The following is a 27,105-nucleotide window of genomic DNA, read 5'->3' as shown; positions in this document are numbered from 1 at the left end:
CTGATGGTTATACAGGTTTCTCTGTGAAAGGCTTCCCTTTATGTCCTTCCCCCTGTCTTTCTCTCCAGGTTTTGTAGAGGTATTAATCATGCAGAAGATACTGAAATGAAGTTTCTGGTAACAACAGAATTTAGATACTGTAGCTAAAAAGCATTTAAAGTAAAACCGTACCTATTATTTTTGCAACTGTGTGTCTAATGAAAAATCAGAAACATCACTCTTTCAACAAACCACTTTCCTTTTAGCATGGAAGTGGAACTTAGGTCCAGTGTAATGAAACCTATCACTATTGGAAGTTGTGAAGGTGGATGACTCTCCAATTGTTTTCTCATCCCAGACACTGGTAGTAGCACTTTCCTTCTCAGCGGCAAGACCTAGGTCTTACAAATAGTTGGAAATAAAGTGGAAAGCAAGGTTTTTAATGAATGGACAGTTGCAATTGATTGCTCTATTTGTATTAGAAATTAATCATAGCCCTGTGGACAAGAGTGTTCAGAAAGATTTGCAGAAGATTTTTCTGCAGTAGCATTTCTCTGCAAGACACTGGAAAGTGTATGTGACAGAAGTTTAGCATAAACAAACCTTTTGCTAAACTGGAATTACGTATGAAACAAACTCACAATTGGATCCCATCTGAAAAGAAGGCACCTTTAACCATTTAAAACAACTGTTCCATTGTGTTATTGTCTGGCTGAACATGCTTATGGCACGTCCAAGACCAGAAACCTGGAACTTGTTTATATTGGACATGTGGTTTCTAGTTCTGTTTTTTAAGTTAAGCATGTTCCAACTTCCCCCCACCCCCTTCCAATCTTGGATCAGCTGTCTGGAAGTTGGTGCTGACAGAGCCAAAAAAATACTCTACTGTTCAAATACAGGACAACTTTTGAAGGGTCTTTTCTGTAGAATTTCTATAGGTATACTTTTTTCCCTTTGTTACCCACTTGGCTTTTATGAGGTAGATTTGCATGGGCAGTGAGATCATTATCTTGCTGTGTTCAGTTTAACAATAGCTAGACAATGTGGGTTATTTAAGTGCAGGCACTGAAGTCAGACACACATATCCTGTATTTTTCAGGTCTTGCAGATTCAGCAGATCTTACAGGGCCTCCACTTAATAGAAAAGAAAAATTTTTAAAGTTCAGAGTGCCACCGTTGTGGTTACTTGTAGAAAAACGACCTCAGAAGCTTTTTTGCAGCCTAAACATAAAAAGCATTTACTAACCAAGAACTTGGCACAAGTCAAATGGTATTAAAGTAAGCATATCCTGAAATGACCTCTAGTGCATGGAAAAGATTTGCTGTAATCACTTACAGTCCTTTTGTAGTGCTCTCAGGAAATATAGGAAAATACTGATGACTGGGTATCTGCTGATGTTGCAGTCAATGGACCAATAAGCTGTCTTAGATTTATTGCACGCTCTATTTCTACCAGACCACTCTCTATTATTTGGTTATAAGTTATATGAGTTTTTGGAATAGAGGACCTTGAAAAAGTCATATGGAAGAATGGTGTTGCTGCTGCATGTTTCACATCTTTCCATCTTACTTGGTCCTGTAGCCAGCTGGAATATCCCTTGACAATAAATACCAAAGCAGAATAGGCATGCTAGTTATGTCCTTACTACCTTCAACAGTAGCTTTCAAAGCTGGTAAAGGAGAGCAGCATAAATGCTAACTCTCCCAGAGTAAGATCAGGTGAGGTACAACAGCCAGAAGCAATATATTGAGCTTTTGAAAGTAAACAGCTGTCAGTATTTCCACTACAGGAACTTAGAATGGAGCCAGCTGAGAAGGATTAGTACATTTTCAGATGTTTCCTGCAAATTTTTGGTGAAATTATGAGCTGTTTGTTAATAGATCAGGGAAATATTTATTTTGTGTTTTCAGGGTAAATAAATGGAGTTACATTGGTACAAATTTACATACTAGACTGGGACTTTAGAGACTATTTTACATTTTTGCAGACCTCACAGTTGAACATAGTGCTTTCCTACATTCTTAATCTAGTAATTTAGGCCTTATTCTGCTATAACAAATAGAACAGAGATGCTGCTAAAACCTCACAGGACCATGGACTAATTTTTGTTATTTGTATGTAGGGGCTTACTGAATTTTAATTTGCAATCTCTTTAAAATGCCAGCAGAAGGACTGCAGATAAACATTAATACATGAGGGCCATGGCAGTTTTTGATTATTCTGGTGATTGATATATTTTCCAAGCCCTATATAAATTGTATGAAGCTTTCTTATGCTTTCAGAGCACTGAAAGCCCCTCAAAGGCAATTGAAACTTCTATTTGCTATATATATGTCTATACAAGCAGTGCCAATAGAATGTTTAGCCTGTAATAAATTCAGGATGTATTTGTAAATATGTCTTCTGAATTCTCCTAACATGACCAAAACAAAACTGAATTTCTTAGATAGCCCAAAGAATTACTTTCAGACTGGATTCTCATTGATACGTATTTCCCCTTATTTGAATCCTTCTCAGTAGCATTTAAGAATTTCTCAGACTGGCAACATTCAGAACCAAATTCTAGCTTAAAAAAAAGTGTATGAGCAAATATATGAGCAACCAGAAATGCTTTGAAATTTATAGGTACCCCTACATAGTGTTGCTAGCATAAACAGACCTATAAGAAATGTATCAAAAAGCTATTTTTTTTTTCTTTTTCAAATGGCAGGGAAGATGTGGAATTTGATCATGGGATAAAGTAATTCTAATTACTGATTACTAATTTGGTAGATGCTAGGTGTGAATTTAATAGAATCAATTTTACTTCAAGCTGTATGATATGAGGTAAGACTCTCTAGCTAATCACCTATCCCTTGTCTTAAAAAAAAACAACTGTCAATGTCCCTAATAAGGAAACATATGAGGGTTTTTAAGAACAGAATCTTGTATTTGATTGGGAAAGAAAACTCTTCCTAACTTATCACCTGCAAATATACTATGCATATATATAGCATTGCATTAATAATACACATAAAAGTGGGTTTGCACAGCTAAATATAACTTTTAGTGAACCCTAGCTCTGATGCTGCTTCTCCTCTGTGTGCTGCTGAGACTTTGAAAGGGGAATAGGGCTGTTGCAACTTGATTAACTCAGCATTGCTCAAATTGTGGAACCTGGAGAGAGAATTCTCCCTCTGCCCAAAACTTCTTACCTGCGCTGCAGAATCCCTTGCACTGTTGCTGAGGTAAGTGTTCAAATGACTGCCAGTCTGTGGGGGGTCTGAAACAGTAACCTTGAGTGTAGCCAAAAGTTGTGGGAGCAATGTTACTCATCATTCATTCTGATACTCCACAGCTTTCTTAACATCTCATCTGCAAAGGGTTCAGATATCGCACAAGATTGAGGTAATTACCATGCTGAAAGATTTAAATCATTTTCCCACATTTTCCTTCAGACTGAGTGAGTTTTGTTGTGTTGGCATCTCCTTTCAGTCTGCAGCATAATATCATTAAGAACACCACCTCACTGACCAAATCAGATATGATTTAAGCCAACATCTGTTGGAGCTTGGAGTGCAAATTTAGCAGTCTAACTTCTGGGGAACCATTTTAATTAATAAGTGTCATTGGTCGCTTTCAGAGGATGAAGTGGTCGGGCAGATTACAATGTTATCTTTGCTGTGCTCACTGGTGTAAGCAAATATTGTACAACAGCTGGCACAAATGTTTTACCATGAACCTTGTCCCAGACTTCTATAACTGGGACGTGCAGATGAAATGTGTTTAGGAACATGACTGTCAGATACCTTAAAGTGATAATTTACAAAGCTCTAACTATATACTGCAGAGACAAAAGTGTAATGAGAAACAGCTTTTAAACACTGCTTGTCAAAGTACAGATGTTCAGCACCAGTATCTTCTAAGAAAAGTTTCAGTCCCCAAAGGGCTGTTCTTAAAAAAAAAAAAAAAAAAAAGACAACAAAAAGAACAGAACATTTTGTGATTCTGCTTCTTACCCTACTGCAGTATTTGGAATTGGCTGACGTTTCCAGTAAGCAGTGTGGACTAAGCAAATACAGTTTTCCTCTCCAAGGATAAACTCTCACCCAACTCATACCAAAAGGGCGGTCATGGTGAAGGGCTACACATTTTAGAGACTTTTTGCTAACGCTGCCTACTGGTGACCTTATAAAAACAAAATCACCTCTGTGATAATATGCTGTTTTAAACCTGTCTTTTGCTTGATACTTCCTTTTCTCTCCCCTAAAATTTCAAGTGAGATTGTTTAATAGACTGCTGTTATTTCCTTGAAGTTTTAGGACTCTGTAACATGAAAAAATCCTAGCTCACCTTTTCACCGTGTTTGATAGATTCATAAGGATTTGAGTACTTCCCTTCTATCAGTGAAACCTCTCAGTGAAAAAAAGAATCCTGACCGGTGTTCTTACAGATTGTTTACAGGAACACAATTTAATTTCTACATGCACTAGACTACTCCCCCTTGATTGTACAAATTATTAGATTAATTTTTGTCTTTAAGGCAAAAATTACTAAAATTTATTTTTTGTCACCAAGAATATAGTAAGTTACAAAAACATTCTGAGAGAATGTTATCTTGTTGGTGCTTTGCTTTTGTAATGGGTTCTTGAAAAAGCAGCTATACTTTCTGAGGTTATGTCATCAGTTTGTGCTCCTAAGGTTAGCATTTGCAGGTGAATTACAGACTAATTAGTTTAGAAAAATATTCCATACCTCTGCTGAACTTCTGTCCAAATGTTTGCTTAAAGCTTCTTTCCAAGAGCCAACTCTGGTTCTGTGTGTAAGAGTATCCTTGGAAAAATTATACACTTCACTTGGATATAATCACTGTTGTTTGCAAGAGACTCCAGCTCGTTCAGTATAAGCTGTCTTCCTGGTGTTGGCATGCAAATTGCTTTCTTAGATGTTCAGATAAATTTCTTACAGAAAGACAAGGAGCTGATGTGATTGGTGTGCTTGATAGTTTTTCTTCTTTGAATGCTGTGGAGAGCTGAGTTCCAGTCATTTGCAGAGATCCAAATTATCACATAATTGTTTCCTCAATCAAATAGTTCTAAGGAGGCTGTACCATTCTCATCTGTGCCATGTAAGGTCTGTAGTATTCCTTTTATGAAGAAGTGACTGTGCTGGTACTTTTTATATTTAAGTACATATGTTGTGGTTTCACAGACTAGCACAGTAAGAACAACAGTAGCTTTCACTGCACAGCTGTTTCTCACTTGGAAATCATTGACTACCGTTGGATTTTTTAATATCTATTTTTTTTAAATATAAAAAGAGTCCTAAGTTCCTAGGTCAGTCTTGTACTCTTCTGATTATAAAACACAGCTCAATGAGCATGCACACAGCATAGTTTACACAATTTATAGTGCTGAGGTATTTCCGTTCTGAAAAAAGTGAAAAAACACATACCTGTTTTTATGCAGTGTAATGATGAATCATTTTTTCTAATACTTTTTTCTCTTATTTGCCCATTATTCACAAAGTCTAAAATTGAGTTCTAAAAACTAATTTTAAAAAGAAAGTAGAAACAAATTCCAACCAGTTGGCTGAAAATCAAGTTCAAAGTACTTTGTGTATCACATCTTTTGGGAAGAATAATAAGCTGTCCCATTTGGCACCGTCAAGCTGCAACAGCAATAATTGTATCATATCAATCCCTCAAAGCTAAGTCAGAATACATCACCACAACTCATGAAGCTGCAATTCCTGTTTTTGGGTTTATTCACAGTCTGTCTGTTATAACAGAACCTCCCGATTACTCAAGTTTATGAAGCTTGCAGTTCTGCATATTGCAATTCCTGAATCTCAGCCCGAGAGCCATGGTTGCCAGAGCTGTGCTCAGCAGGAGCTAGGAATACGGATAGGAAATAAGGTTCAAATAATTTGTGGTCCTCAGATTTAGGACTGGATTATGCAAGAGTCCAAATGGAAGGAAGAACAGCAGGGAACTTCTGAGATCTTTTTCAAAGTAAAAATTATATCCTGTGCATAGGGTTTTGGAACTAACCTGCAGAATTATGTGACACTGATACCTTCTAGAATTTCATAGTAATGGTGCAATTCCTATTATATTTCACAGAAGTTCCCTGTCCCAGGAATCTTCTCCTGAAAAAATTTGGCCACAATAAGATCCTCTATTTTAGAGTACTTCATTAGCCCCTGTGCGTCAGGCACATTAAGTGTGGTCAACTAATTTCCTGCAAACACAGGAAACAGGTGCTCCACCTCAAAAATCCAGAAAGGCCAGTGGATTTCCTCTCCTCATCCAAAAGAGCAGGTCTTTTAGAGAATAGATCTGCACACTTAATCAAACAAGTATAGAAGAGCAGCAATAAATGTGCTTGAGGCACTAGGAATTTATGTTTTGGGAAGTAATAGGGACCTTTCTACTACAACTTGTCTACATTTACAGCTACTGAATTTTTTACCTGACATGTATGGACCCATAGAATTAAGGCTCTCTGCTAAAGAATCATTGATCTCTCACAAGGTGAAGTGGTTTACATGTGAATAAGTTTTTTAAATACTTACAGAGAAAATGGTGGTTGCTGGACAGCCCTTGTGGTATGATTCACATGTTAAAACCATATTCTGCAGTGACATGTAACTGGTTTTAACAGTTTTAACACTTCACACAGTGCTCTGTAAAGGCAAGCAATGAAGACATGGTGCAGCAAGCAAGGGAAGACAGAGCTGCTAAAGGGGCCATGATGTATGTGTGTATCTTTTAGTAATTTTTAAAATAGTATAGATGTTTCAGTACTACTTTGAGGTAGAAAAGTAGTAAAATAACTATTTTCTCATGAAAAAGGGAATCCAGTTGATTTCTCACTGTGAGTCCATGGTAAAATAGTCTTTTGAAAACACCTCTCTATTTTTGAGAGGTATGTTATACATCTCAAGATGCTCTTGACAAAGCTCTCTTTGAAATATGTCCATGTTCTACGTAAGATCTCAGCTTTTCAGTTATGTCTCACATCCAGAGTCGTACTCAGATAATTGGCTTGTGACTCGCATCCTCCACAATCCAGCAAATGCTCCTTTCATTGAATTCCAGCCCTGGCCATGGCCTCTCTCCTACGCCGTGACCTCACACGTCAGGCACAGCTGGTGTGGCCGACTCCCTCAGACCCTGCACTCGCTGGCCTCAAAACCAACATCGAACAGGCAGGAGGGCGGGGTGGCCACAGCAGCTGAGCTGCACTTAGGCTGTGTCACACCCTGGTGTTAATGAGAGAAGTGTTGAAAACTATCTCTTATTTTCTGATTTGATATGAGAATGAGCCTGCATGGATATATGCTTAAAACATTTGCAGAGACACATAGAAAACACTTAAAAAAGCTGAAACTGGAAAGGAGCAGGTAACGTGTTCTGTTTTCCTTTTCATACAGCTGTGGTTGAAGGGACTACAAGGAGATACAAAATAAACAGGGAAGGTATTTACAAAATAGAACATGTAAATGAGACTTGAAGGAATTGAATGTTGAATTGCAAATTGTCCTTTCTAAAAAGCCTACCTGTTTTAAAAGTGGGCAGTTTAGAACATTACAACTGTTACAATAGAATCTAATTCCTCTATTGCATAGAAAAAACCTGAAGCTTTATTTAAACAGAGATGGTGGTTTAACAATCTGGGCAAAAGATTTTGGTGTGTATGCAATAGTTTTATGCATACCTTGAATGGTAGCTGCTTTGTGTCAAGCAACAGATTTAGTGTTTGATTATCAGCCCGTAAAACTACTTTCCAGAGCTGCATGTTCCCTGAAGCTGGATGCTCAATATGGCCATTGGCAGATGCTGCTCATAAACTACTTCAACACCACCTTGATCTCTGGCAAACAATCCACCTAGAATGAGAATAAAATAACAGGAAATCCCACTCCCTCTCTCTTCCATACAGTTGCAATAAACCCTCAGCATCAGATTTTTCACTTAGCTTTACAGCTTTAGCTGGGCTTATAAATGCTGAAGCCCCACATTTCAGGCATGCTGTGTTACTGTGATGTTGTTGATTGAACAGTTCAAAAGTTCACAAGAAGACATTTCACAATTACAGCCAAAGACAACTTCACTAACTTCTGTTTGCTTGGCTTCTAGCAAAATGAAATCTCATCCTGTCCCCAAATCCTGGGAGCTGCTGTGCTCATGAAATGTCATAACTTACCCGCAAGGTCTATTCATGCCAAAGTATGTGCACTTCAGTTGGAGGCAAATGACATTCAACGTCTTCCAGAACTCAGATAAATAAAGTCCAGGTCTCAGATTAGATGAATAATCCTTTAGTCTGTTATTTTGCATAGCAGGACAGCTTTTCATTAATTTGATAAGATTTGCTTTTACAAGCATTATCCTGTTTTTAGTAGAATAGAATAATAAAAAAGTCATTGATATGTCAACAGAGAAAAGACTGATTCATGAGGTCATATGATTCCTTCTTTGCAGCTATTCATGCAACTGCTGGGTAGAGCTCAAGGAGCCAAAATTTCCCAATTTCATAATGAATTCACCCACAGTTCACACCAGATTAATATAATAGGTCATTACCTATTTAATTTCTCTCCCACTTAAAACATTTCCATTGTCTAACCAGTGATCATGAACATTACCATGCAATTTTTTTTGAAAGCCACCACAACTAAAAATTTGTGAGGTAGACTTTCATTGAAAGCAGTCTGAACCACTGCAGAGGTCGTTCCTGTGGTCATTGTACAGACAAGGATGGTTTATGAAGTTTCAGTTTTATTTCAAACATTCCTGCAGTATGAGCATCTTCAGGTTCAAGTTTTTATCCATGGAGATATGTTTGCAAAATAATCTCGTGAAAGAAGTTATGACATTTAGAAGTCACTGCGTGCCATTTTTGGTTCCTGCCATTTGACCTATGAGTACCTATTGGTTAATTCTGCTACATCTATAATTTTTCTATGCAATGACCACACCACTGAGAATGAATGGCTTGAGAGCCTGTGAGCTCTGTTGGCACATAATCCTGGGTTTCACAAAGAGAAATTCCCAGATTGGAAGGAGAGGTGCAAGTGTCCTATAGTGTAAATATAGTATTTTTGTCCAGTGTAAAGGGTGGCCTGAAGAAGGAAGGGATGCCAAGGAGTGTCATACTCCAGAGCTTCTGATGTCTGATCTGGAATTGTTCTGGGTTTGCACAGTGGGCTGGGTAACAGACTGAGCAATTCTGAGGTAGCACAGGAAGGATACAGACAGGAGTCTATAATGGAAACCTTGTGCTTCTGTTGGTACCTTAACTGCACCTTCCCTGTAGATACATTTGGATTTGTTGTTTCCACTATCAGAAAGACATTTTTCCCTCCTGGAGAAGAAAGAATCGAGTCTGGGGAGTTTGTTTTCTTGGCTTCAGTTGTCGTCTGCATAACATTGCCATTAATCACCTTGTTTGCTCTAACATAGGGTGAGTGGTGCAGCTGAAAAGCTTGTAGCAGACAACAAATCAGCATTGCTAGTGTGCTGCAACAGGAGTAACACGAGACCTCAGGTGACTGAACAAGGCCTCAGTCCAGCATATGTATTCATCAATGGCTACATTATTTCTTTTAACTGGGCTCGTTCAGTAAAAATAGTGCTTAATTATTGCATGCATTTGGAGAGCTCTCCTATAGTCACTTATCACTTTAAAAGGTTTGAATTGGCTCATCAACAAGACAGAAAAAGAAAAAAAATCCCACATGCCTTCATCAATGTTAGTCTGTTTTAAGAGACCAGACTTCTCTGACCTATGCTGAAGCCACAATCTTTGTAAAAAAGGAATGAAGAAAGTCCCTTAAACAACAAATTTTTGGCTCAAGTCAAGAACTCTAGGCTGAAATTCCTTTGCTGGGGTGATGCAATAGGTCAGATTTGCTGATTAGCACATAGATTTTTTGGATTTTCAGTATTCTTTTCAAGTATATTTATTTAAGTTTTAATTGACCAATGGAAAAGGAAAAAAAATTCACCATAATTTAGTTTTTTATCATTCAGTAACACCTATGTGTTTTGAGGCTCTTTTACAGATGGTTTTTTATTTTATAATCACAATAGATGTTTAAATAATCACCCTTCTTTATTACATTCATAGAGCTGAGTATAAAAGAAATGGAAAAATACAGTAATTAAAGGGCTACTATACTAAACTTCAGAGTTCACTTCTTGGCTGAGTGTCATACTTCAGTGTGGTTTGCAAATGACAGAAAGCTAAGATACATCTTCCTCTCCCCAGAATTCATCACTTCATCTTTTCAGCATAACACAATTTAATTATCTGGCATTTAAATGCAAAGTCAAAGGGTCAGCTATTGATCTCCGTTCTTGGAACAAACCACAGGAGAGAGAAAATCAAGTGGAAGTTGCTGCTCTTTTAAATTAGTGGATTTCTGCTGTTTTACTGAGCACTGGTCTAGGATTTAATGCCTCGGTGATAAGGAGACCCAATAAGAGTTTTAGGCTTGGGAACAGAAATTATATAAAGCGATTGCTGGTACTTCACTTAGATAGAAAGCCCAGCATTTAGTTTGCATTATTTTAGAACATAAACTCTCTGTCACTGAGGCTGTTGCCTTTCATTTCTTAAGTGAGGCTTGTCATTGGTATTCAGTATAAGAGCTTTATTTACCTATATATTCCAGCAAGAAGGTAAAAAAATCCTGCTTTTATAATTGGATGTGGCCAAAGTCCGTGTAAACAAAGGCATTGCACTTAATGGAAGCACAATCAATAGGAGTTATTCCTGTGGGGCAGGCAGGGTGCATTCCAGTCTGCACTTACCTAGATATGGAAGTTGTCCCTGCTAGTTGGGTAAGTTTCCAGCCTCATGGGTGTCCTAATGGCTCAGATGTCTAACTTCTTGTAGATGAGAGGTCTCTGTTTTGGTCATGTGTCCAAACCTTTGAGAAAGAGTGAAACAGTGAACTTTACACTTCAGAGTTAAAACAGAATCCACAAAGAGCATTAGGTAACAATGATAAATCCATATAGGACTATAAGGAGATTAATACCTTATTTTTGAAATTGTATGCACTGTAAACACTATCTCATACAATTGTGTAAATTACCATTTTTCTGGGTGATGGATTCTCCTCTGTAGGAGATGGCTAGAGTTTTGATTGCTCACAGCATTACAGACTAACTGGTATTTCTCTACTGGTAGTGCATTTTAAGTCTTCATGCTATCAGTACAGTCACATACAGCAAATATGACAGAAAAGGGTCAAGAGAGATAATATTTATGTAGACTTTGACAAGGCCTCTTGGAAGATACAGCAGGAATGCAGTTGCTGCCACAAAGTTCTTTCTAGCCATTAAATGAAAACTACCTGCCCTGTAGATGTGGGGACCATCCTTCATACTCATAATTCTGTGAAGAGAAGGCACATGTGTGCATCTCCTCCTTACCTAACATGTCTAACCAGAACACCCACAGTATCAATGAGTATACATCTGAGAGGACCTGCACTTACTACATTTGTATATGATCGACCCTAAGTGCCCCAGAAACACCTTGCTAAGGATTTGGAGCTGTTTTGCTAAATCTCAGTGCTTTAGATACCAACAAGAAAGAACTTTGATTCTTTCCTTCTTTGTTGTGGCTCCTAGCAGTTTTGTGACGGGAAGCTGGGGAGGGGAGCAAAAGCAAACATGCCCTCATCAACTTTTACTAAATGGACTCCCATCATTTTGCTAGTAATTGCAGATGATTTGTGACCCTTGCTTAAAAGAGTGATGAGGAATCCCTAAGCCATAGGGATGTTTTAGACATTACATGTCTCTGTTCCCTCACATCCCCTTTCTCAGCCTTCACTTTTAGAGTTGCCTTTCTGCTGGCTTTTCTATTCCACTGGATTCTTCTGATGCATCAAATCAAGTCATCAGATGCAAACATTCATACCTAAGTGATGAGTGGATGACCAGGTTAATTCATTATTCAGAAAGTTATTCAGCTTCTTTGCTGAAATAGCTTTTAAGACTCCAGTTACTTCTAGAGAGGATGATTTCAAAATTTGTGTCCATATACCTAGGCTCCGTAATAAAAGGAAGGAATCTTGAATGCTAAACTCACCTTAGTGATTTTGTCTCTGGTTGTGTTTCAAGAGAAAAGCTCTGTAACATATTTAACACAGCCCCACCCACCCCACGTGTTTTGAAATGTTCTGTAATTGACTCGGAGCTTCCTAAAGCCCTGGCCTAGTGCAGCTGAGTTTTTGCAGTTTCAAAAGAGAAAGGAACACACAAAACAGGGAGGGGTTGTATAAGGAGGAGATAGAGCATGAACTTTTCTGAAACCAGAAGTGACAAACTGCACGGGAGAAAGCCAAATATTTTGCATTGCTCAGGTCTACAGATGTGAATTTCAAACTGGAAATCCTGAAAGGATTTTAATGGCTTTTTTATGATCTTCAGTGGATGGGAAAGAATTGATTTTCTCAATTGCCCAGCAGGATTACCTGTGTTTTGGAGTATTCTCTAGCAGAGAGGAACAACAGTGTGAACATAGCTAGAGAGAAGAAAACCAAACAAAATCTACTACATATCTATGGAATTATACTGTATCAGTGCAGAGAAGATCATAAAAATAAATGCTTGGAAAATATGCTTGGTCTTTCAAGCATGAGCTTTGGGTTGGTTGTTTCTTTGTCATGACACTGCATGGCACATTAGTGCATCTTTGTGCTCTTTGAAGGGAGAACTCAAAACAGACGGTGTGTTTTGAAGGCTGCATCACTTTACTGCCAGTTTGCAAAATGACTCCAAAGGACAAAAGTAGAAGGAAGTGAAAGCAGCTCAGCTAACCCCGGAAAATGTTTCTTGTACTTGACATGCTGTAGGGAATCACCCAAGGCTTTCTGGGTCATACTGCAATGCCACAGGGCATATTCTCAGTCACATTTTCAGCACAGATCTAAAATCTACTCCAAGATTTCTCTGTGAACTGGAGGATAAACTTTCATGGTCATTATGCTTGGCTGTCTTTGGAATTCCCTTGTGCTTATAAACACAAGGAGTTTAGTGAAAGTAGAAAGCGCAAATGAAATTATTCCCTTTGAAGATCACATCTCCAGTTAGTCACTTAATGAAAATGTCTTCATGGATAGAAAGCTGCCAAGAAATGTTAATGAAGGATATTAGAAATTTTGTATTTCTTTACTAGCAAGAACTACAGGAACTACTGTTTTTGGTGAACAGTTTTTCACTGACAAGTAGTCAGAAAATTGTTTAAACTGACATTTTTTTTGTTAAAGAAAAGTTGTGTGTGTGTTTTATTAATTAATTTCAGATTAACACCCTCACTGTCTTGAGTTAAAGGAATTCAAATAGAGGTAAAGGAATTTAAATTGAGTTACAAAATCCATACTAAAAGAAGTAAAACAGTTTGGTCAACTAAAAATAAAATTACTATGGGTTTCTTTGTTTGCAAAATTCTGCAATTCAATGGGTTTTTAAAATTTTTTAAATGAGCAGGAAAAAAAGTTATCTGCATAATTCTAGCCTTTATTTCCCTTTTCTATTCAAAACCTTAGCAAAGGATATAGCAATATTTTTTTTTTATTAGATTTGTGGCCATTTCATTTTAAAGCAAATTTGCTGTAAGATTTATTTTCCATATCCTGAAATACAACTTCTAACTACTTGCACTTTGTGTGAAATGGTCTGGAACTAGGTTTCAGCTGGGAGTGGAACATAGAACTTAATTTAGTGTACACACAGTGGTGTGCAGCAGAGATGAAGCAAGAACTAAACAGAAGTCAATCAGGAGTTAAAATGGCAGGCAGAAAATGACTTGGTAAAGCTAGCAGCTTCAAATTTCAGATTCTTGATTCACTGTGCAAAAATACAGGATAAAAAACATGGATATTTTAAATATGCTGAGCTATAGATACTTGGAGCAGTTTAGCTTGGGCACCCCTGTTTGAAAAGAGATTCAGTAAATATGATGGAATGCATATTTTAGACAACAGAAAGATTATGTGATGGAGGATCCTGGGAAAAATAACTATGGAATAGGTTTGAATGATTCAGCTTTGACAAAAAAGAAACAAATGTGGCTGATAAAAATACAGTTAAGTAGTTTAAATTATTATAAACGGTGTTTTTAAGACATTATTGAACAAATTTGAAATAAAAGCTGAGATACAACTGATAGAATGGAATCTGCTTTAAAAAAAATATTGTTTCCATTTTGGTGAAAGTGAGTGTTAATTTTTTTAAGAGGACCAGATATCTGGATGGAACACACCAAATGAGCTATTTTGGTTCTCAGACAGACCTGCCTATGGTTAAGGCTAGAGTAGGAATTTTTCACTACTTACATTTCTCTGGCATTGTAGCTGTTACCATTATAGTATCTGACCGTGTGTGCTCGTCATTTGCTATTTGAGTTGTTCTAGTTACTGTGGCTGTAACAGATAAATCACAGGGTGTAATCTGTGCTCCCAGATGGAGTAATACAAACACAGCAAATGGTAACACACACAGACTTCAAATATAAACTTGCCACTTGGAAATTCGCCTTTCAAGAAACATTCATGTCTAAATAACTTAACGAAAATGTTGAAGTACAGAAAATAAACCAAGGATTTCAATCATGGATGTTACGGTAGCTGTTGCACTCCTACTCAGTGGTAGTTTCCTATGCACACAGGAAATGTAAGAGCCAATAATTTATAAATTTATTGACTGTATTTGTTAAGGTCAAAATAAAGACGTGCACACTTTAAAGTGAATGAACTTTGTAGATGCCTGGGTTTGTGCCTGCTGGAATTCTGAGAACTCCAGTTCCTAAAAAAAGGTCACATGACAGATAATGGAATTAGCAGGACTTTGCATGCTTCTGTCTGCAGGTCCTAATGCAACTTGGCTGCTGTTGCTGTGTGTCCTAGGGGCATGGGGACAGTTATGTGCCAGTGTCCAGTGACATGGAAACTCTGGAGCTTTTCTTGGATTTGGCCATTCACATCACACTCCCACACTGGGTTTCCGGTGTCTAGGGACAGTCTAATTCACCCTATAACTTTTCACTGAGAACATTACTAAAACATCCTCATTTCCCTGGAACTAGTGAAGCTTAATATTGCTGAATTTGCTACCTCTGTTAGATGTGTGTAAAGGTGGCCGAGATACTCAAAAGCTGTTGGGCAGACACAAACAGCAGATGTAAAAAACCCGATTGCATTTGGCTTATTTGGTTATGAAATATCACCCCTAAAATCATTAATTTAAAACTAAGAGGTTTCACTGTATAGGAATTTGAAATTCTGAGGCTTTGGAAACTTTTGATCCCTTTTTAAATACTTCCCATTCCCCTAACATTAAAGCCTTATTCTCTCTTGCACTGAGATTATGGCTTTGTTATTTGACCATGCAAAAGGACTTTTTTATAAACAAGAGAATATCAGAAATTAAAACAGGCATAAATACATATCAGTACTACTGAAGGATGACCTTTTCCTTGTGTTTTGGGGTTTCTTTTTGGTTTTTTTGTTTTGGTTTTTTTTTTTTTTTCAAGTCTCAAGGAACATAGTCTGCTTGGCTGAAAGTTTTTCCCAAGATAGCATTTCCTCTACTGGAGGAAGGCCTCTTCAGTCACATCTCTATTTAACTGTCTGCCCCTCATCCTCCCCACCCTGCCTGCTGATCTCTCTTTCCAAATATACTCTTAATTACGTATATGAAAATGTAGAAATATAAGAATAGCATCCAGCGGCATGTTCAGGCTTCTAGGCTGTTTTTATAACAACATTAAACCCTGTTCTGGGAAGCAGCAGAACAGATTAAAGATCACAGAAAATTGTTTCTGGTTTACTGTTTCTGGTTTTGCAGACACTCATGGAATTCCCAGGATAGAAATTTCTTTGTTACTACATGGCCTTGACATGTGCTTGAAGATGCTAACATAATGTGCAGAGCTATTACATGAGTTGAATTGAAAAAAAATAGCCCCCAGTATGTGGTTTGACTTGATAATACTCTAATCTGTAGGGCAGTGGATAGGAAACTTCAAATTCTTCACATACAATTGCCTAATCTTTGCATTTGAAGTTGGAAAATGGTTAGGTTCACAATTGTCTCAACCTGTTTGGGCATTTCAGTCATTAGTAAGTTATTTTCAAATTATGCTTAGGCCTATACAGTACTTGCTATCTTCTTTTAACTGATATTCAGATGCTGGATATCAGACAGATGAATTGGTGAAGCAGGAAGGAGATTACTCCAGGGTCTGTACAGGAGGCTCACTATATAGGAAAAGAGTCCTTTAAACTATATGTGCACTAAAGGACTGTAACAAATCAAGCTCAGTAGACATCAGATCTGATGCCACCATCTCTTTAGTTTTTATTTCCCATAACTACATACAGTTGCCTCACTATATAATGATTAAAAAATACAGAATAATACAAAGGACCTTTATGTAATATCATAAGAACAGGCTGGTTCTAGTTACTTCCAAACCCTTTCCAGTAAGAGAGGGTAGAGGTGCATTTTTTTCATGCTGTTTCTATAGCCCAGGCAACTCTGGTTTCCTTTGGCAGGCTGCACTGCCAGACAATGAGCAGCAAAGCCTGTGCCCCAACAGGAATTAAGAACTCTGTGCACCTGCACAGCTCACGTACTTTCACTTGGTGAGCACTGCAACTTAATGTGGCTTTACATTACCTGCATTTTTTTCTTACTGGGTGAAGTTCAGGAAATAGTCAAAAATGTTCTTGTTTGTGTAACTTTCAGTTGAGATCAGCTGAATCTAATTCTCCAATGTGATGTTTTTCCTTCAGTTTTTGTAATTTAAACACAAGTTAGTTAGATGTCATGTGCCCTGGCAAAGGAGCTAGATAGGTTACTATTTAGTAGGATTTGGAACATGGATATCAAAAGCTATTTAAAATTAAAAAAAAAAAATTACAGTATTCCTTATCTTTTGACAGCATCTTTTGCCTGCCTCTCCAAGGATAAAGACAGCAGAGTTGCATTTTTATTAATTTATTTTCTAGCATCTTTATCTCTTAGGGCTCTGGGAGGGCTCTGGGAGACCTGTTAGTAAAGCTCATAATGCACAAAGATACTGCTGCTGCCAAGGCACAGCACTGACTCTCAGTATATATATTCACATGCTTAATGTGTTTCCTGCCATATCTAAGGTACTTGAAAACACTTCTAAATTATCTATAAGATCAAATTCTTCACTCAGTGTATAAAGGTAAAATTCTGGCTTCAACCTTGCCTGAAATGGAGCTGCAAGAATCCTTATTGTGTTGTGCTACAGCTATTTCAATGGTGAAAGCTCCCTGTTGAGTACAACATGTCCATGGGTTATTGCTTATGCAAGAACGTTGTACTGTGGCTGCATGTTCCCTAATGAGATTAGGCAATCAGTTCATATAATCTCTCATTCTGTTGATTGCTTTACTGCTGGTAAAAGGACATTTATATAACTTACCTGCACAGAAAACCACATCCCTTCTGCTTGAGAGATGAGAATGATGACAGACTGTGAATTTCCATGTGTGGTTTTGGAGCAGCAGCTGGGTCTTGCCTTAATTAATACCCCCCAGCAACTTTGTTCCAGACTGTGTACTAATTTTTTATGAACAATAATAATGACTCTTATATCTTCACACAAGGCACCCAGCATTTCCTCACAATACAATTTTTCTTTGAAGAGGAATTGCTAAACCTCAACAAAGCTGGGAAGTACTCTAGAGAACTGTTACCACTACTAGAGTGATGCCAGCTGTCAGTGGAAAATCACTTGGCCTAGAAACTTAAAACCAAGTATCAAGAAGATATAAAATCAAGACTAGAGAGGACTGAGGGGGAAAATATTCCCTAGGAAGGAGAAGTACAGGAATGCTAGAAATATAGTGGAAGAAATACCACACTTTTTGGCTCAGCACCCAAATCCTCACCGCCATTGACATCAAATCAGACAGATGAGTGGGAACCTGAATGTTCTCATCCAGACCTGATGTGCAGTGAGGAGAAGGGGAGATAAGTTGTGCAATACCTTCATCATCTACTAGTGCTGGTTACCACTGAACTTACACAATCCTGCTTCAGAACCACCTCTCTCCTTAGGAATTGGACTGTCGTGCCTACTGCTGGCTCCCAAATGCTAGAATCATGGACAGGAGCAGCTGGTACCATTAAACTGATTGGAACAGAAGGTACCATTTTTCTTCATGGTGGTGTCAACAGCAGATGCAAAACATTGCATGAAAATTTTTGCCTTGTCTGAAAGTGCTCATTTCATGGGACAGTTCTTCAAGTGAACATTTGCTGATACCATTTGTAATGAAAACAGAGACATTAACTCAAGCAATAGAAACCTCCAAAGACCATTGTCTTAGCAAAAACTGATGCCATAGCTCAGGGATGAGGAACTCTGATTCTGCAGGCCATATCTACCCCAAGACCATGCCTCACTGCCCTTCTTCCCAAGGGTTCTAAAGTCCTCTTGATGTATAGCTGTACTATGACCAAAATATAGGGACAAGACCAGTGAATGTGGTCACACAAAAGGGCTGTCACACCCAGACATGTCCCATCACAGGCAAGAATATATCTAAGAACACAACTGGATATGTGACAAACAGCCAAAATACATTTACTTCCTGTTTCTAGCAGCAGGTGGAGAGTTTAGTCCCTGACAGTTTGCAGACACAATAAGCCTAAGGAGGGCACTGAATGGATTTGCATGGGTTATTTTATGCAACAAGACTATATCCTTTAAATCCAGTTTGTTGTGGTTTTATTAAAATTCATTTGTGTAACCCTGAATTTTTTAGGCTCTATGTCAGGGGAAGCCACAGTTCTGTTCATCTTTGGTGCCTTATGCAGTCCTTGGGCAGGGTGGTCACAGTTCTCCATAGGAGAATATCTGTGTGTACTGCGCAGATGCAACCACTGCATTATGCATTGTGGTTGTAGGTGTAATGAAATCCACCAAATGTGCCCAAGAACAGTTGGTTTTAGCGAGCCTTGGTCTTTCTTCTAAATAATCAAGGAAATATCAGGGACACTCGCTTTCTCCAGATTCTTGAGCAAAATCCTATTTTAAAAAGACTTGCTTGTCTGTTCATTGAGACACTCTTGACTGGAGGCCTCATGAACAGAGTGAAAAGGAACCTATTAAACTATTTTTCTGAGGAGAAGTCTCCTTAGCAGATTCTGGAGATAAATGTTATTGCCAAATCTGTGAATTTTGAGCAGATTATTGGCTGCTTAGATTAAAGATTTTTCTGGGGTCAATCTTTATCTCAGACAATTTTAATTAAGGAGTATTGAATTTCTCCAGGAGGCAAATTTCTTTATTTCCTATTCAGTGTACTGTGGAGAGACTTTTTATTTCTTATTTTGGCCCAGAATTTATGTAGCTCTCTGGGCCTCTTGAACAGGCTATTCAGAATTAGAAACATTAGGATTAGTGCAAGTAGGAAGTTACTAAAATTACAGCTACCAAAAATGCTAAGTCTATATATTTAGGTATTCACAAAAGAATAAGATATTCTCAATTAATAACAATTAAAGAATGTGTGATGCTCACTCAGTGACAATAAGAACCAAACCAATAAGCAGAAGTAGACAGCAAATTTCAGGATTCAACGTGGAAGCAGATAATATGAGGTGCCCAAACTATGCAGCATATCAGTGATGAAGCTGGAAATAGATTCCAGATACCCATCTACCCAACAACAATGCTAGTTCTGTCTGCAGCCTCTGCAGAGCTTCCTAGGCTGCACATCTACCACAGTGCACGGCCCTAAAGCAGCACCAGGCCTCTGCCACGGCTGAGATCTGTTCAGAACTGCACCAGGTCACCAGATTGCTCCTGCTGTGAGCTCACTGCTCATTGCTCCAAGTTTAAGTGGCACAGCTCATGAGGTTTGTGTTAGCTATTCAAAAAACCTGGTACTTTCAAGGAGACACCTGTCCCCGCTGGAATTCAGCACTCTCTGCCTCACTTCTGAGTGAGACCTAAGGCAGTGAACAAGGGAAACTGCAGTGCTTTGTAACAAATGCAGAAAACACAGGCATAGCCGTGGAGAATACAAGGGGAGAGCCTCACATCCAGAGTTGCAATTTTGCAGTTTTACCATAACTTTTTAAATAGCTGAAGAAGAAAACTTCATCATTCCTTGGTCAGACACATAGGGACAGCCTGGAGGAATAAGTGAATACACTATAAAGCTCAGCACAGATATTATTAAGTCATAAAGTTCAACAGACCACAAGAGATAGGAGATAGCCATGAAAGGATCAGGAGCCCAGCATCCCTGAAGACTCAGTTATTAAATAAGGTGTATGACGACTTTGACAGCATTTTTTAATGTATTGGAATACCACAGCAGCCTACTCTGGCAGAGGATAACACCTCCATCCACTCAGTGCCAAGTGGCATTCACCCTGCTTCCAACCTATTTATTTTATACCCTGCATACAAAAAATAGCCCATGGGAGACAGTGCTCTCCGTTCTAACCGTGCCGTGTTTGCTCCCTGCAGGTGAGCGGCCTTTTGAATGCAACTGGCAGGGCTGCAACAAGAAGTTTGCTCGCTCGGATGAGCTGGCCCGGCACTACCGCACTCACACCGGAGAGAAGAAGTTCAGCTGCCCGCTGTGTGAGAAGCGCTTCATGCGCAGCGACCACCTGACGAAGCACGCCCGGCGCCACGCCAACTTCCACCCCAGCATGCTCAAGAGGCGCGGCGGCGGCGGCTCCAGGACAGGCTCGCTCAGCGACTACAGCCGCTCGGACGCCTCCAGCCCCACCATCAGCCCCGCCAGCTCCCCTTAGACTACCTGCACTGGATGTCAGCACTTTGCCTCTAATGCCTAACGTGGAGTTTTCTTTGTGTTGCACACATTTAAAAAACTCTGTTGCTTCCCCTCCTTCAGTTCCCACCCTCTCTTTTTAAAAAATCAGTAAATAGCTGCCTCCCACTGCAATTTTTAGTTAGATTTTCTTTACCCAACCACACAAGTGGCTATTCTAACCTCATGGACAGACAAACCTGTTACACTTAGTAACTCCTGCTGTCTCAATATTTCATATATTTTGCAACCATTTATGGATCCTCTTCATTATTCTTTATAAGAAAATGAAAAAAATCTAAAAAAAAAAGGAAAAAAATCTGCTTAATTCACCTCAGGTGTTGAAGTAGTTTGTAAAACCGGATTGCACAACATAAGCATACATACACTTAAAAATCAACTGTGTTGGATTTGTGTCCCCCTTCTCCTTTCTCAGGGATGGATATTTATGTTACACAATAATTACAATGAAGACACACCCTAACCACGGCCTTACTCTGTAAATATAATTGCACTCAGAAGCTTTTTGTTAGGTTCTTTCACACACTGGGGAAAAAGTAAAAAACAAGCAAACAATACAGAAACCAGCCCAATACTGGAATGTAGTACTGGACTCTTCCATTGCTCATTTTCCTGATTATACACCTGTGTTGGGGAGTCTCCAAACAGGAGTTTTGTCTTTCTTCAAGCTGCCCTCTGCCTATGGTAGCAAGCTGTCTTCTCACTTCCTGCTGAAGATGTTCCAAAACCAACTTCTAATTGCAAAAATCTCTGTGAGGTTGATAAACTTGTTTGTTGGTTTGTTTCACACTAGATAAAATTCAGAGAAAAATTTTTCAACAAAATGCCTTAAATGAGTAACCTAATTCACAAAGAAACAAATTTACACTGGGTAACGTTTTATGGCAAGGTGGCCTGGAATCTCGGAGGCATTCTGTTGTCACTCTCTCCAAGCTGTTAAGCTGTCTGCACTGCCTGTTCAGTATGGGACCAACAGAATTTTAAAATCAAACCACACTGACTTGAACAATTTCCTTTGTTTCTTCTTCCTTTGTGTTGTTTTTTTTTAAATTAACTACAGAAATAGCATTACTGAACCAATGCCCATCAAAACTGTTATCAAGGTACTTACCTGCTGTACGGCTGTATCTTAGAAAGAAAAATTGGCCAAGACATAGTTTCTGTATTCTGTTGCATCAAAACTGTGGTCATTGATAAAAGGAAGTGAAAGTTATAAGGTATCTTCTGACTGGAATAATAAAATATGCATTCTTAAGTTTAAAATAAAATTACATTATAGCTCAGCACTACTTCAAGTTTCTCAAAAATACACATACCAGCATAAAGCAAGGTGCTCTTATTTCTGAATAACTGCTTAATAACAGAAAGGGAATATTGGCTAGTTTTCAATAACTTTCAAATATTTAACACTAGATAGAGCACAAGGATTTTTATGTTTTATATGGTAGAAAATATAGTAACAGACCAGAAGCATAGTGATGTACTGAAAACCTCACTGGCAGCAAATACACATTCCTTGGTTTGTCTGGGTCTGATGGTGCATATTATCAATTCAGGTCCTTTTGATTCTGGAATTTTGGGATGTTTGCTGTTTTTACTGTAAGGTATAAATGCAGTTAAGTGTAGCATGGTGAAAAGAAAGTCTCTATGCCAAACCTGTCATTTGATATTAAGTGAATGCCTCCAGATTCCCAATGAACCTGTATCTTACTTGCTGCTTTGCATTGATCCAGTTTTGCAAGGTTTTATTGTACTGTATGTTGACTGTGAGAAGCTAATATAGATTTCCAAGTAGTTCCATAGGTACTTCCATAATATACATTATTCCTAATACTACACCTTCGATTAGTTGTACAGGTAAATACTCTAAGTATTTATCAATACAAATACAACTACAAATCTAAACAAGTGCAGATGTTTCAGTATTTTTTTGTGTTCATTTGCTTCAGATTTCACTTTTGTTAATTTTCCTCTTTGAATGGGAAGTTGTGAGAGGCACAATTCTACTGTTTCATTTCACAGAAAATGAAAGAACATAGTAAGGGTTTTTTGCAAAATGACAAAGAGTTATAATGTGATGAGTTGCCTAAGCTCTGGAGTTGGGGGAAAACCAGATATGTTGGCCTCAACAGACTTCCTATTTACTTTTTTTTTTTTTTTTTAATCTCATGTACTGAATGCACAATTTTAACAACTTGATAGAATTCTGGTAACAGGAATTCACATTCCAATAATTTCTGTCACTCCTAGAAGTGCTCTTGTGCTGTAGTTAGTAGAGAGGCATTTCAGATGTCTAGCTCAAGGAATTCTACAGGTCAGCTGTGTCTTGTGCACATACTTCAAAACAAGTCAAACACATTTCATTATCATTATACCTTAAGAGAGGCATATGGAGAAGGAGGGGAACAAGCAAAATCAAAAGGAGCACTTAGTACTGGCAAACATTATAGGCTTCATGTTCCAAATTCATTTTGCTGTAAAATCACCTGTTCCAACAAGAGCATCATTTAATCTTTCAGGAAAGGAGGAACCACTCCGGTTCGTTTATATAGGACTTAATAATTCAGCATGAATCAATTTATGCATTAGAAACAAGTAGTTTACTAGCCTGGAGAAGGAATATTTGCACCAAGTTTTATTAGTGCTGAGATTATAGGACATGAAGGTTTTGGGACAACCTATTCTGAGGGACACAGACCTATGCAATCTTTAACTCAAACAGTTAGCTAATATTTTACTCATATCCTTCATAGATTTTACTAATAATTTTTCAAGTTTAAGCAGGAGAAAATAAATTGGTTCAAAGGAAAATTTTCAGTTAAGTCAGTTCCATTTAACAAGAACACCATGGGGCTGTATGCAGCCAACATAACGAGACTTTCAGGAAATACTCTGAAATTGGTCATTAAAACTTTTTTGTTTTTATGTCTTAGCTGTAAATACCTCAGGGTGTATTAGGCTGACAGTCAAGCTACTGTGTTTTAAAATCCCAGCTAGAGTTTCAAATACATCCATTAAAAGTTTAATACTTTATAGTTTTAGCAAAAAAATTATAAATTCCAAACCACTAGTATTTTCCAAAATGGAATGTAAATAAAAACTTCTCTTAATATTTTCATATGAGAAAAGAGTGGGGTTTTCTAGCATCTGCTGGAAATGTCTGATGATCAGCAAGGTCATTGGACTCCATTCTCATGATGGTTCTTCCTGAGTTTTCCCGATATGAGAAGTCAGAATAGCTCAAATTATGTTTTGAAATCTGTTTGCTGATCCAAACTAACCTCAGATTTTTACCCTTCTGTTGTTCCACCCAGCAGTGTAATCTTAAACAGTCTCTTGGCACAGCAAGAAACATGTCACACTCAGGAAATACTGCTCTGGCAAGGTGCAGGTTTCTCCATCTGGAGGACTGTACATCTCTCCTGCCTCCTCCTTTCCCCATGCAATCTGTTGAGGTGTTCTCACAAAATGCAACATTGCCATGATTTTTTTTTTTTTTTTCATTCCAGATGATAGCAACAGCTTTATTATTATTAAGAAAGCCCTGTAAAGTTTTTCTCCAGCCATGTATCTAACTTCTCCAAGTATTGAGCTGAACTGCTTTCTATAGGAAATAGTTGCAAGTGAAAATGATCACCTCACTACCAGGTGAAACAAAAGATGCTCTTAAAAACTCATTCACCCCTCCCATTAACCTCTCCCTGCGCAAAGGCCTAATGCCAACATGAATTCAGTTTTCATCCTGCTTCTTAGAAAGCAGTCCTGGTAAATTCCTGGCAGCTAGATTTTGTGAGAATTTTTTGTATCTACAAATTAGTTGTTCCTTGCTTTTATACTACATGCCTAGTATCTGTTTACATAACTGCAAAGGTATATATTTATGACAAGTCATCAGAAGCCTCTGTTCGATGGTAACGCCTAATTCCTGTCTGTATCCCACCCTCTTTACTGCATTAACCCTTGCAAGAAGTTGTAGCTGTGAGAGCCTCTGCACACCTTTAAACCTCATTACCCTCTGCCCAGACATTCAGCACTCTCCTTGTCTCACACAGCCAGGCATTAAAGGCTGTGTGAGGATCAGACCTGTTTCACAACTGCTCGTCTCCAGTGTGTTTTCATGACTTACAGAATTTGTACTTTGTGAAGTGCAGTGTTGCTTTTGCCTTTTCATTGCTGTTAGATTTACTAATTTCATCAGCTCATGCATACAAACTAATTTTCAGGTGCTCTTTTACTCCATCACACCATCTGTTTGTGCATTGGGTGCTAACATCTTAGTCTATGTCAGTGAATGGTATGATGAACATCTTTATTTGTAACTCTCGGGGATAAGATCTATAGCCTTAGGCAGAAGAAAATACCCAAATTATTCTTGTTTATCCCATAAGTCAGAATATAGAATGCAAAAGCCCATCCACTGGTATAGGTTTTTATAAATATATATATTTATATATATGGATTTATATAAGCATATGCACATATATATATAAAAATAGATATATATGTGTATATTGTATAGTGTATGTGTGTATACATAAATACACAGCAGTGTGTCTATATTACACACTGACTAATGAAGGGATGTCTACAGAGCAAAAATAGGTATCCATTTAATTATAACTAGTGATGGGCCTGAACCAAATTCCTAGATCCAAATGCCATTGCATTTGGACTTTTTGAACCTGATGGAGATTTCGTGGTTGAGTTTCATCTCTGGTTGCAGGTGCATTTACTTGTGCATATTGTGCACAGGGGGGACACGTGTGTGCATGTGCTTCTCCAGCAGCACACGCCTGTGTGGGGACGGGGGCGCGTGTGCGGGAGCTGCGCGTGTTCCCAGCTGAACTTCCAGCTGTGGGGAGCTGTAAAGCTGCCGCTGTCGGCCTCGCTTGGACAGCTCTGCCAGCAGCACGTGAAAGCTTCCGTGGCTCACTCTTCAACTCTTGAAATCACTACATTGAAGTATTACAGTTGTACAGTTATATGTTCATCTATTCTTGCTCTGCTGTAACTTTTTATGTATTTTGTATTGCATAGATTATATATTGTGATAATGTCCTATGCAACTATAAAAGGAAAAAGTGAAAAAAGGAAGAAAATTAAGAACTGTAAAATATTGTCTTAACTTGTATGCATGGTTAGTGAGGTTTACATTTTCCAAAATAAAACTTATAACTATGAAATATTGGTTTTCTCTTAATTTTCTTCTCTAATTATCACCTAAAAAACATCAATTGTTAATATTTCTGCTGTTAATTTGAGACTTGATATCTTGTTTGGTGTTTTTATTTAAATTTCACCCAGTGTTATTGTTAAAAATGGGATTTCCTTTAACTTTTGAGAGAAAGTTTTGGTGATATTTGTTTTGTATTCTGTGCTTTAACTGGTATTTTGTACTTGCATAGTGAAATTCCTTTCTCAAAAGTGGTATATATTGTGTTTTTTCACAAGATGGTTATGGGATTAATATGTGTGACCTAAAGTTCAGAGAGTCAGCTGTCCTTTCTTTTAAAGCCCAGCTCTTTGCAAATTTCTATTATCTCTGCAAGTGGCAATGCCATGTCAAAACAGTAACAATGTAACCTCACAGTATCCTGAAATGTTCCTTCCTAATTTTAAAGATAAGAAAATTGAAACACAAATTTGAGCCACTTGCTCAAAAACAAGGTGTTGGCAGATGTGAAGAAATGAATCTGAAGTTTCTTGAGAATACACAACACTTCCAGATACTGTTTGTTACAACAGGACCTGAACAGTGGCATTCCTGAAGTCTTCCTACAATGAAAGATCCACCTCATGTTTGATAACAGAAGAGCAGTCAGAGATTGTTTCCTGAACTTGCTAGAAGGATGAAAAGGGAAACAATTCCCTCCAAAGGACTATACCTGTACAGTTTAAGTCTGGAGCTGCTGCCTTGGTACTGTAATGTAATGGGCCTCCCTGCCCAGGCACCCACTCTGAAATGTGCATTAACACATTCTGTCCTGCTTCTCTGCTGTTCCTAAATGCAAGGAGTGTGCATCTCTCCTGCCTCCTTTTTCTGTCTTGCAAGGGTTTCTGTCTTGCCTGTGACTCAGCGTTTGCCATGAAATGTTCATAGACTTGGCAGGCATCCAGCATTTCAGAAGAGAAGCAAGAATAATGCTAGAATTAGGGTGGGATTTCCCTATTTCTATTTACCTGCATATCATTTCTGCCTTCAAAGTAATCCACCTCAAGATTCATTGCATTGGCTTTTCAAGGAACCACACCCATGGCATGCTTTGGTA

At 38.2% G+C, this 27,105-nt stretch overlaps 1 protein-coding gene across 1 annotated transcript in view; it reads left to right on the top strand.

Moving 5' to 3' along the window:
* Positions 1-26,019, top strand: part of KLF13 (KLF transcription factor 13) — a 33,271-nt gene extending 7,252 nt beyond the window's left edge. The window contains exon 2 of the mRNA XM_021554263.3: positions 20,506-26,019. Coding sequence (XP_021409938.1) covers positions 20,506-20,798 — 293 coding nt within the window. The 3' untranslated portion in view covers positions 20,799-26,019. The remainder of the gene's footprint in view (positions 1-20,505) is intronic.
* The last annotated feature ends 1,086 nt before the right edge of the window (positions 26,020-27,105 follow it).

Source organism: Lonchura striata, chromosome 11 (assembly GCF_046129695.1).
Source record: "Lonchura striata isolate bLonStr1 chromosome 11, bLonStr1.mat, whole genome shotgun sequence".
In the NCBI taxonomy this organism is placed as follows: domain Eukaryota; kingdom Metazoa; phylum Chordata; class Aves; order Passeriformes; family Estrildidae; genus Lonchura; species Lonchura striata.
Note: the sequence above shows the minus strand (reverse complement) of the source record. Positions and strands in the feature narration are given on the sequence as shown.